The 12929-nt window shown below is 41.5% G+C and overlaps 1 protein-coding gene across 9 annotated transcripts in view; it reads right to left on the bottom strand.

Annotated features, from left to right (window-relative positions):
* Positions 1–12929, bottom strand: part of syne2b (spectrin repeat containing, nuclear envelope 2b) — a 218823-nt gene that overhangs the window by 47066 nt on the left and 158828 nt on the right. For 8 of the 9 annotated variants that reach the window (XM_037538458.1, XM_037538456.1, XM_037538459.1 and 5 more), the window contains 10 exons: positions 9676–9825; positions 9318–9488; positions 8305–8460; positions 7628–7777; positions 6325–6495; positions 6032–6165; positions 5477–5678; positions 2261–2443; positions 1359–1478; positions 873–1027 (listed from right to left, as the gene is read on the bottom strand). In XM_037538458.1, the coding sequence (XP_037394355.1) occupies positions 873–1027; positions 1359–1478; positions 2261–2443; positions 5477–5678; positions 6032–6165; positions 6325–6495; positions 7628–7777; positions 8305–8460; positions 9318–9488; positions 9676–9825 (1592 nt within the window). The remainder of the gene's footprint in view (positions 1–872; positions 1028–1358; positions 1479–2260; positions 2444–5476; positions 5679–6031; positions 6166–6324; positions 6496–7627; positions 7778–8304; positions 8461–9317; positions 9489–9675; positions 9826–12929) is intronic. The other variant, XM_037538460.1, reaches the window with a different exon arrangement.

Genomic DNA, 12929 nt, shown 5'->3' on the forward strand with positions numbered 1-12929 from the left:
ACAACACGCACACACACACACACACACACACACACACAACACACACACACACACACACACACACACACAACATGCACACACACACACACACACACATCACGCAGACACACACACACATCACGCAGACACACACACACATCACGCAGTCACACACACAACACGCACACACACACACACACACACACAACACGCACACACACACACACACACACATCACGCAGTCACACACACACACAGGCACACACACAACACGCACACACACACACACACCACACACATACACACACACACATATATACACACACACACACACACACACACACATCACAATGTAAGTATCTACATACATTTTCATTTGTGCAACACTTTTGCAGAGAAGTATTGAAAAAAATCACACAAATCAAGATTCACAGACACACAGACACATATACAATAATACAATTTACATTTTGAAGCATTTCTGTTGACAAAGAGGAAATGGCAGCTAGAAGTTTCTAGTTATGTGAAAGTTAGACAATATATACATGACATTTGTGTGTTCCCTGTATATTACATACATATAAATATATCTATATGTAAACATAATGTGCCCCATAAGTATTATAAATATGTAAATATTTATGTGCAACAGGAATTATGTGTTATGATAAATATATTCATGTAATTTTTTACACATATTCCAAAATATAATCCGCTTAATCCTAAACCTCAGAAGCCAAACAGAATTGGTCTTACTTTTAAAAACAGTCTGAATCTTAGTGATAAGCCAAAATTCATGGAAAAGAAAAAACAAATAAATAAATAAACAGAAAAAAAGTTGCTCACAACACATAAAATATCTACAAAATAAAGAATTTGTACAAAACTCTTGCCTGCATCTCTCCTGAGCATGAGCGGAGGCCCGAGCCCACTTCTTGTTCAGGCTCTGTAACTCTCGGGTTGTGGGGTCACTGAGGGTCAGTCTGTAGCTGAGTCCATTCAGCAGCTCAAGGTCAGCAGAGTGAGAACTCAACTCTAACAAACCCGACTGTGGAGATCAGAAGCATCATCACTGTTGAAGATCTATTAGTATCTCACTGATGAGTAGCTATCTATTAAAATTACACTTGGCCCATCTGTCTATGCACAGACGGACTTAGCCATCATCAAGTTCTTCACCAATGGTCAGTTTCTGACCACAGAGCTGCTATTTTCTGGATATTTTTGGGTGGTGGTCAGTGTTTCTAATAAAATAGCCAGTGAGTGGAAGCACAAAGTTGGTGTTTCTAATAAAGGGTGAAGTGAGTGGACACATAAGGTAGGTGTTTCTAATAAAGTGGCAAGTGTGTGTTTGTCTCTGGCGAGTGTGAGGATCAAACCTTCGTTATGTCTGTGAGCTGATTATCAGTTTGTCCTGTTTGGTTGCTCCTCCACTCCTCTAATTTGTTTTCTAGTGACTCCAGCAGCTGTTCAAACTCCTGAAGCTGCTTGAGATCCTCCTAAAAATGCAAACAAACAAATCATATCAAATTTATCATTTAGCTCAATCAAGACAAACGCATGCAATTCTATGGCATTTACCAACGGATGGATATTAAAGGGATAGTTTGGTAAGTAACGTAATGTAAAAAATCGTACCATTAATTCAAATGTATTAATAGGCCGGTACATATTTAGTGTCTGAAATTTGCTTCTTCAGTTTGGCACTGGAGCTATGAGGCTAATGTTGCTAACGTAATGAAAGCTTATAGGCACCAGGTTAGCAAATCGAATAAAACCACGTTTGTCACATCACATTTTCACACCTGCTATGGTGAGTGAAAATGTACACATTTATATACCTATGTACATTATACACATTAATATATACCAGCACTGCACCATTCTGATATACAGTTTATGTAACAGTGATATAAGTTATGAATTAAAAGATATGATGGGGCAGTCATTTGGGGCAGTCGTGGTTAGGGAACTGGCCCTGTAACCGGAAGGTCGTCGGTTCAATCCCCAGTGCCGACAGTCCATGACTGAGGTGTCCTTGAGCAAGACACCTAACCCCCAATTGCTCCCCGGGTGCCGCGCATAGGGCCGCCCACCGCTCCAGGCAAGTGTGCTCACTGCCCCCTAGTGTGTGTGTATTCACTAGTGTGTATGTGGTGTTTCACTTCATGGATGGGTTAAATGCGGAGGTGAAATTTCCCCATTTGTGGGATTAATAAAGAATCACTTAAACTTAAAAGCTATGATATGTACAGTTCAATGACTAGCATGTATCTCTTACTTGCGCCTCTCCTAGCTTCTCTTTTAAAGCCCCCTCAAACTGGAGACAATCACGTGTCAATAGCCGGCACTCGGACTGGACAAAAGCAGCCGCTTTGGGCTCCATCTGACCAATCAGCTCTTTGGAGGCTTCATACACTCGGTCCAGGTCAGTTTGGAGACAGTGTGTGTTCTTCAGCAACTCCTGAGCATGAGATAAAGACTCTGATCAATCCCACTTCCTGTGAATGTCTAAGAACGTATTGATCTAAGACACAAAACTGGTTAGTATGTATACATGCCAACTACCAATTTGAGGACATAAAGTGGTTTAGGTCCATTAAAATGACCACAATACTCTTTAATCCTTGTTCTAATAGTTTTCTGTTTTGCTTTTTATTGCACCTGGTATGTGTGTTATACTTCACTACTTTTAAGCATATGATGTTGTAAATCTTCTTCTGAGCCAAGGAGAGATCCAGGAGGCCAATATTCAAAATGATGTCCTTTATTTTGCCCACCCTCCAAACCAGCTGCGTGCTCTAACAACAGGTTTTAGACTTTGTATTTCCCTAGAAGCTATCAGTGTATCTGCTAAAGATTAAGTGAGGACAATTGTTTAAAAATGTATATAAATGAATAAACAAAGGCATTTAGTGTCATTGATAAATTACTGGACTATTGGACTACTCAAGTTCTGGCATCGCCCTCTTGTGGACAAATACTCAGCCTGCTAAATGTGAGTGAGTGAGTGAGTAAGTTACAATGGGATAAATCACATCTAAACAACTCCAATGACAAAAATAATGTAATTTGTATTAATTGCTTCTCATTTGTAGCTCAATGAAAGTGATATTCAGTTGAAAGTGCAAGTTTTTTGCCTTTCTTGATCTCAAATCAAATAGAAATAGTCAGAACCTGTCAGCAGAGAAGACAAACTGGACTTAAATGTAATTCATTATGCAATAAACTATGAAAGTAATTACATAATCATGTCATTACATGCTTAAATAGTATGAAAAAATTCTAATACAACAGAGTCTGAAAGAGAGAGCTGGTAGCGTTAGTTAAGAAACATTATCTTTCAGAAACTAAAGTTTATTGTCACGGCTTTGGCGCAGGACACTTTACACTATGCCACTCCACTTTAGATAGGTTCACTGGTTAAGTGATTTTCCAAATCCGCCGATTTTCCAAAAGGACTTAATCATTCAGAGGTTTAGATGTAAACAAAATCCTTCTGGGTGGTTTGGTGTGAAATGCGCCTTTCTAAAGAAACTGACAAGAGTCAGAATTTGTTCACCATCGTAGCACGAGGAACCAGACGTCCATATGTTTACATTACAAATATCACCATTTTATCTGCTTCCAAAATGACCAGAGGACTTACGTGTGACTTATGAGGTTTTATGTGACGCTGATAATAACAAAATACAGCTAAATTCAAAATTGCGCTGTTTGGGTAGGTAGTGTTGCGTCACACAGGGCTTGCGTAAGAATTCATCAGAGGACTTGCGATAGGTCACCGCGCTCGAGAGCTGTTCAGAATGGTGGTTTAAACTCTCATGAAACTATCACAAAACGATCTCAGATATCAAGCAACACATTCATTAGCATTTTGTGTAATAACTTAATGAGATGTTGCTTCCAGAGCCATTTAATGCTCCGGATGTCTGTTCCTAGAACCACAGTGATGAACAATTCTGATGCATTTCAGGCCCATTTCACACCAAACCCCTCTGAATGACTTTGTTCACACCTAAACCATTGAATGATTGAGTCATTTAGCAAAATCCCTTTAAAGCCAGCCAAAGAGGTCAACTGACCTGTTGATTTAACTGACTGGCCACTTAAGGCCTCAGCATACCTCTGGCGAAAGGAAATTCTTGAGGCCTGTTGCGGATTCTCCACGTGATGCGATGACGTATTATAATAAGTTCCATGACTAGTCGAAAATGATTCTATCATAGTTCTAGTTATGGCAGCGTTCGAGTCCAGATTACTGGGTAACACTTTATTTGAAGGCTACCTACATAAGGGCTTCATGACGCATTCATAAGCACTGAATAATGTGTTTATGAAGCACCACTTGAACATTTATTAAGTGCTTATGTCGGTTTGCATCAATCATCTTATCTATGCCATGGAGGGAAGAGGGGGTGGTTTCCAGGCATATTTCACCTGATATCAATACAATGTCGTCTTAAGAATGCTGACATAAATAGTTATATATAGTGTTTTATATGTTTAGTGCTGTAAATGTGTTCAACATCTATTCATATTATATCAGTACAGTGTCATTTATTTCATCTTATGATATCTTATATCAGGTTGCGAGAACCGATATAAGCACTTAATAAATGTTCAAGTAGTGCTTCATAAACACATTATTCAGTGCTTATGAATGTGTTATGAAGCCCTTATGTGGGTAGCCTTCAAATAAAGTGTTACCGATTACTGTAACCATTTAAGGTGGAGCAACTTCAGCCTCGTCCTCCTGTGAACCTAAATATAAGATAACCTGTTTACGTTTTGGTGCTTAGTGCTAGTTTTATTTAACTAATGCCAAAGCACTTTGCAGACTTCTTATGAAACGAAGCTCCTCAAAGTTGTCTACCTTTGTTTCAAGGCATGCCTCTTTTTTACCGATCAATCAGAGGCTTTGTCGCGTAGTGTATTTGTCATATTACGTCATATTGTTTGCTGAAGCCAGGCGAACGTTGTCTCTGCAAGAAGTCTGTTGAGGCCTTTAGTGTCATGCCTACCAGTAATTACCAATAATTCAAGGTCCAGATTTAGAGAGCTGTTTTTTTTTCCTACAGGGAGATTCACTAGAAAGAGGCCCCAAATATTCTGTTGTAATCCCTGTTAGGTTGAAGCGATCTGAGCCAAACAAATCCACTTCATACCTTGACGCATGTGTAATTGATTTCATTACATGCGATGCTGGAAGTGATCTGTAACCTTAACATATCGGCAAGCATTAGAGAGGTTAAACGTTGCGACAGCTGTCCGGGCCCCCCCCTTCATCGCTCCGATGCAGGGGAACCCCGGCTTGTTCGGAGCTCCACACACTGAGGAGCACATTGCGTGTTGTTTCGTTCACATTGCTTCATCCAAGAGAGAGTTATTAGAGAATATCCAGGGCCTCTTTCGAGTGAATCTCCCTATATGTAGAGTTTTTTCCACCTATCCTATGTTGATGCGTGTGAGCCTCCATTAGTGTGTGTAAGCTCACCTGTAGGCGCTGCATGCAGGCTGAAAGTGTCTCAGGGCTGCTCTCAGATTCAGGTGCAGTTGACAGGGCAGAGAACTGGTCTCTATATTGCTGTAGCCTCAGTGTGCAGGGGTCAATCAGAGCTGCGTACCGTTTCCAGGCTTCCAGCAGAGTGTGTAACTGCAGAGAAGTGTGTGTGAGATTCTGCTTCACCTCTGCCCACCTGGAACATATTAAAAGCACAAACATAAACTCAGTGTCCACTCTATTGCAAACCACTAGCTTGGATGTCCACTCTATGAGCTCCACCTACATTACAAGTCCACTATATTACAGACTGTAGCCATTGGTCCTACAAATATGTCCAGACAAGAGCAGCTCTGTGTTCTGAAACCGACCACTAATGAAGGAATAGAGGATGGACATCATTAACATCAACAGATGGACTACAGTCTCTCACTGTGCACCAGTAAGGTGGAGCTAAAAGAGAGGGGTTTCTGATAAAGTGGCCGGCTGAGCGTACGCATAAACTGAGGAAGATCTTTCTGAATGCATGTTTTGGTGAAGTGTACCAACCGTGCTTCCTCTTTCTCCAGCTGCTGTGATAATAACCGAGAGGTGTCTGGGTGGATCCCAACAGTGAGGGTGGAGAATGTGTGATTAAGCCCCTCCCACTGCCTGTCAATCTCCTCAGCCTCAGCTTGCAATGCCTGGATTGTCAAAATACATGATTGAGGGGAAATAATATTATAAATACATAAAGCATATAGTATCTGCAGTGAACATGTGATAGCACTTAACAATAATTCTGATCTGCTTAATCAGCTAATTTTAATATACACATCAGTAAACATTACGTACAAACGTACCTGTAGCCTGTTAGTGCTCTTCTCTAAGGCTGTGAGGGAGCTGTGGGAGACACAGCAATGCTTCAGTGATTGGCAGACCCCCAGGGTGCTGAGAAAGGCTTGGCTCTGCCCACTGTCAAACTGAGACCACAGGGTGGACACCTGCTGAAGAGACTCTCTCAGAGGAGCATTCTGGAGGAGAACATTCAGAAAAAAAAGGTTTCATTCTGCTGTTTCGGATAGAGACAGACAGAGAATAGTAGTTACTGAAGAATTCACAGTAGCTACTGAATCATTTCTAGCAGTTTATAAATAATTGATAGTATTTAGTGAAAAATTCATAGAAGTTCCTGAATTATTCATAATAGCTATTGAATAATTCCTAGTAGTTAATCAATCATTTATAGTAGTTAATGAATAATTCATAGTAGTTACTGAATAATCAGAAGCAGTTTAAAAATAATTTATAGTATTTAGTAAATAATTTGTAGTAGTTGCTGAATTATTCATAGGTACTGAATAATTCATAGTAGCTACTGAATAATTCATAGTAGTTAATGAATAATTCATAGTAGTTAATGAATAATTCACAGTAGCTACTGAATAATTCCTAGCAGTTTATAAATAATTTATAGTAATTGATAGAAAAATTTGTAGAAGTTCCTGAATTATTCATAATAGTTATTGAATAATTCCTAGTAGTTAATGAATCACTCATAGTAGTTACTGAATAATCAGAAGCAGTTTATAAATAATTGATAGTATTTAGTAAATAATTTGTAGTAGCTACTGAATAATTCATAGTAGTTAATGAATAATTCCTAGCAGTTTATAAATAATTCATAGTAGTTAGTGACTAAATCATAGAATTTACTGAATAATTAATAGTAATTACTGACTAATTCATAAAAGATGCAGAATGAATTACTGGTGACGGTGAGTAATTCATACTAGTTAATGAATAATTTGTAGTAGATGCTGAATAATGAGCAGCTACTGAATAATTCCTAGGAGTTACCCAATAACGCACTGTAGTTATGGCCTAATATAATATGTGGATATGGATAATTATTAGTTGCTCATTTAATAATACAGTAATAATTAACCAATAATTGATTCTTTTAGCTTAATATTACTAATCAAATCATAAGCCCACAGACAAACATTAGGCCTATTGCTCTGTTAATAATTTGAAGCCGTATCATTCAGTAACTAATGTGTGAGTCCTGTAGTGATGAGACTGAGGATCCACACTCAGAGCTGTGGAGTGTAAAGCAGGAGCTTTAGAGGAAGCTGTACTGAGTCAGAAGAGGCAGCGAGGTACCTGTTGAGAGAGGTCTGTTAACGATTGGGAGACACTCTGAACGTGTCTGATGAAGTCTGCATCCCTCTGATCTTCTTCATCATCACTCAGCCTCCTCTTCCTCAACTCACTCAGCTCAGCAGACCGAGTCTTCATCTTCTCCTTCAGGTCCTGAGAAAGACAACACAACAGAGAAGGAGGAAGAGAGAGAGAGAGAGAGAGAGAGAGAGAGAGAGAGAGAGAGGGAGACGGAGAGAGAGAGAGAGAGAAAGAGAGAGAGAGAGAGAGAGAGAGAGACAGACAGAGAGAGAAAGAGTGAGAGAGAGAGAGACAGAGAGAGAAAGAGTGAGAGAGAGAGAGAGAGAAAGAGTGAGAGAGAGAGAGAGAGAGACAGAGACAGAGAGAAAGAGTGAGAGAGAGAGAGACAGAGAGAGAAAGAGAGAGAGAGAGAGAGAGAGAGAGAGAGAAAGAGAGAGAGATAGAGAGAGAGAGAGAGAGAGAGAGAGAGAGAGAGAGAGAGAGAGACAGAGACAAAGAGAGAGAATGAGAGAGAAAACACTTCTATCTATCTATCTATCTATCTATCTATCTATCTATCTATCTATCTATCTATCTATCTATCTGTCTGTCTGTCTGTCTGTCTGTCTGTCTGTCTGTCTATCTTCCTTTAACAATGTGTCTGTAACTCAGTATCTGACCTCGCAGTCTTTCAGGCTGTTTTCTGCCAGGGAGCGACTGACAGGCTTCTCAGCCAGTCGCATCCACTCCTCCTGACCTCTGACCCAGCTGCGCAGGAGCCGCAGTTTGCCTTCTCTGTCTGCGCACACTCTCAAGTGCTGCTCTGTCTGCTGCAGCTGAAAACACAACAAGAGGTCGGAGACCGCCCGGCATTTATTTGATGTCCAGTCAAAACAGAGCGCAAGTTATAGTTTTTCCATTGTCCGGACAAGAAAACATAAAAAAAATGATTTGACGGAAAATTCACAGAAGCTTCAACAACTAAACACAATTTCAGTGTCCACTCCTTCATCACGGCCTCCGGTCTCTTCAGGAGACTCTCAAAGAAATCCGCAGACACTCCTCCAGTCTTTTCTACTTCTCATGATCCAAGTAAGTATAGAGCCCTGCTGGTGAGGTCCCGTATAAACAGAAATACTTAGTAAGGCGTGGGAATGAGATAATTAAGCCCGTGGCCTTAACTTACTAACGTGTGGGAACAAGATCATGCCTTATTAAGCTGTGGTCAATTATCCTATTCCCACACCTTACTAAGTCATAACCATGCATAATTATAATTTATATGGGATATAACCAGCAGGGCTCCGTAAGTAAGCACATTCAGTGGCGTTAAGGTCTGGACTCTGGGGTGGTCAGTCCATCGTCCAGCTTCATTGTTTGATGTGTCCGTCTCCTTTTCTCAGTGAGGTTCTTCTTGATCAGCTACACATCCTTTCAGACCCACAGCGCTGAGTGGTCTTCTCACAGTGGAAGGATGGACAGAAACACCTGCGGATGTTTTCAGGTTGGGGGCAGTTTTGGTGTCTATCAGGTCTTCCAGGTGGTTGTTAGGAGCCCCTGTAGCTTTGGAACTCCAGCTTTATAGACTAATTGTTTCATACATAAAAAACGTCTACATTGCAGCTGTTTTGACTGGACATGACATAAATGAGGGGTGGCCTTGAACACATGCACTGCGCTGCTCGTCTCTCACCTGTGTGTTTATGTGCGTGTGCAGTGTAAGCCAGTGGAAGTTGAGCTCTCCAAGCTGCTCAGCAAACGCAGTGTGTTTATATCTGTGCGAGTCGGGGTCACTCTGCTTCAGCACAGACTGGTTCAGGAAGTCCACTGACCACTGCTCACACATCTGCTCTCTCTTCAGGAGCTACATAGAAAAACAAAGGAACAATCAGTGAAGACAAAGACAGAGTTAAAAAACAAACACTCTCCTCTGTAAACATCACTGATGCTGAAATTCTACAGTAGGTGTCCTTAAACGTTGGAGGGTCAGTATATGAGAAGTGACCCGTGTGCTGCACAGTGGCTTTTCTATCTGGTTGTGACTGTAACACCTTGTACGTGTTGAGGAGTTTTCTGAACTGAGCCGCAGAGCTGGAGGAGCGAGCGGCTCTCTCAGCCTCGTCCACCCTGCGTCCCGCTGCACTGATCCAACCACACACACGGGTCAGCAGGCCCTGAGGACTTAGCCTGTCCACCACACACTGAGAGAGAGAGAGAGAGAGAGAGAGAGAGAGAGAGAGAGATAAAGTCAAATATAGTGTGATTTACCTGTTTGTACATAATATATGTGGTTAGCTGTGGTGTTCATGTGTACTGACTGATCCACAGACAGAAAAGGGTAATATTCTCTATGAGTCCTGTATTTATTATGCATTATGAATATGGCAATATATGGCATACATAATGCCAGGCATAAGCTTGTATAACTGCTCTTAAGTAGTTAAAACTACATGCATATTTTATAAAGCAAGGGTACATACCAATCAGGCGTAACATCATGACCACCTCCTCGTTTCTACGCTCACTGTCCATCTTATCAGCTCCACTTACTGTATAGCTGGTCTTTGTAGTTCTACAGTTACAGACTGTAGTCCATCTGTTTCTCTGATACTTTGTTACCCTGTTCTTCAGTGGTCAGGACCCCCATGGACCCTCACAGAGCAGGTACTGTTTGAGTGGTGGATCATTCTCAGCACTGCAGTAACACTGACGTGGTGGTGGTGTGATACTGTGAGTTGTGCTGATATGAGTGGATCAGACACAGCAGCGTTGCTGGAGTTTTTAAACACTGTGTCCACTCACTGTCCACTCTATTAGACACTCCTAGCTTGTCAGTCCACCTTGTAGATGTAAAGTCAGAGACGACAGCTCATCTGCTGCAGCACAGTTTGTGTTGGTCATCCTCAGCAGCACCGCTGTGTCTGATCCACTCAGACCAGCGCAACACAAACTAACACACCACCACCACCCAAGTAGTACCTGCTCTGTGAGGGTCCATGGGGGTCCTGACCACTGAAGAACAGGGAAACAGAGTATCAGAGAAACAGATGGACTACAGTCTGTAACTGTAGAACTACAAAGTGCAGCTATACAGTAAGTGGAGCTGATAAGATGGACAGCGAGCGTAGAAATAAGGAGGTGGTCATGATGTTATGCCTGATCGGTGTGTGAATAAATATATAAATATATATACAGAGACAAAAACAGAGAAAGAGAAACTTTTCCCCGAAAAATGGACTGGGAGAAAAAGAGAAATAAAGAAATAAGCAGGAAAAAGAGAAAAAGAGGGAGAAAGGCAGCATCACAGGAACACAAAGGAAAAAAAGGAAGGACAAAAAGAAGAAAAGGCACCGTAACAAAAGAGGAAGGGTGCGAGAGAGCGACAGTAAAGAGAGAAAGAGAGAGCAAAAAGGAGCGAAATGACTTCCTCCCAGCAGGAGTGATTGTGAAGTGAAGGAGGTGATGAGTGTGTGGGACTCATTACAGCTGATGAGACGTTGAGAGAAGAAGCTCACACACTCTCTCTCACACTAATCCACAATCATACACACTCTCACACAGCCGCATGAGGGAGGCCCATGTGACAGCGGCCTTAAAACGCACTGATTACGAGCTGCAGATGTTTTTGTTCCAGACAGTAACAGCAGGCTGGGTGAGTTTAAGCACCAGCCGTCAGTGGAAACTGCACAATGGCATAAGTGTGCTAACCATGTGAGTCTCCAATCAATAGGTGTGAGAGAAAAACATCTTAAGGAAACACAAAAATCACTGGGACAGAAAAAAAGTGCCTACTTCTGCCCTTTAATCTACACGTCTCCTTTCCTGACACTGTCTCAGCGCATTTATTTCGATTTTTAAAGATCAAATGAAGCTTAGAATAAATGTTTTATTTTCAGATCAGAGGGACAGTGAAGGTGGAGCACTTTGGAGATAAAGCCAGAGAGGCCAGGTTGAGATGGTTTGGACATGTGTTGAGGAGGAATAGTGGATATATTGGTCAGAGAATGTTGGAGATGGAGCTGCCGGGCAGAAGGAGAAGAGGTAGACCTCAGAGAAGGTTTATGGAAGTAGTGAAGGTGGACATGGAGATGGTTGGTGTAAAAGTAGAGGAGGCAGTGGATAGGGCAAGATGGAGGCTGATGATCCGCTGTGGCGACCCCTAAAGGGAGCAGCCGAAAGAAGAAGAAGAAGATTTTCTATCGCTGCCATGTTGAGTACAAGACCATCTGAACGTGAATATACTTCATACTTAAAGGAGAACTCCACCAGTTTTTCATAATTCCATCATTGAGATGTAAAGTCGTTCAGAGTGGGTTTGGTATAAAATTGCTGATTGTGGAGACTCGGATTTCTTTACAGTGGTGGTGATAGGAACCAGGGGTCACCATCACTACAACACAAACCTAGAGATTTAGATATTTAGAGACATAGTTATTTACAAAACCACTAGTGAACCCATGCGTGTCTCCTGAGGTTGTATGCAGCATTAATAAAGATAAAAATGGTAAATCTGAAAAATATCAGTTTTCTTTGGGGACTATTTTGCCTTACAACAAGGTCAGAATCTCACCTTTTAATTAACGTAAAATAGTGTCTCTGACATCAGGCAGTGTATTTATAATCATTTCATGTAAACTTTCTGTGAGGGAGCTTTTAGAGGTGGCTGTTGGGTTCCTATTCTAAGGGCCCAGCCTGTGCCACCGGCCGCCAGCGCAGGGCAATGGTGGCGAGGTGCCGTAAGTTCAGGAAACTCCAATTCCCAGAAGCCTTCAGGCTGATTAGGCCCAACCTGGAACACCTATGGACTACTCTACTTAAGGCCGCGGCTGTGTTTTCTGATTATCTTTTATTTCACTTTTCTATTTCAGCCTTTGCTTGAGCATGCTGCCTTCAGAGTCCCCTTTGTTTGCCATTTTCCCGCCATTTTTTCATTTTCCATTCGGTGATGTGTTTTTCCCATTTTTTCACCTGTGCTTCCCGGTGGAGCAGTGGTAACTCCTTGGACTGCCTCAGTACATTGGCGTTTCGAGCCTGGCTATGAGCCACCTTAACTCCAACGTGTACAATCACCGAATTCACGCTCCACCACCTCAGTAAACTAATTTAAGACCCTTTCTCACTGCACTTGGGTCCACCTCCCTGCCGTCCCGTAACACCTATCACCACCACTGTGAACAATTCTGACCCTATGTTTCTCTTTTATCTTATCTTTTCACACCAAACCACTCTAAATGACTCTCTTTACATGTTAACAGTTTAATTATGGAGAAATTTGGAAAAATAAGTAGAATTCCCTTAAGTGGGG

This window comes from Pygocentrus nattereri, chromosome 5 (assembly GCF_015220715.1).
Source record: "Pygocentrus nattereri isolate fPygNat1 chromosome 5, fPygNat1.pri, whole genome shotgun sequence".
Taxonomy (NCBI): Eukaryota; Metazoa; Chordata; class Actinopteri; order Characiformes; family Serrasalmidae; genus Pygocentrus; species Pygocentrus nattereri.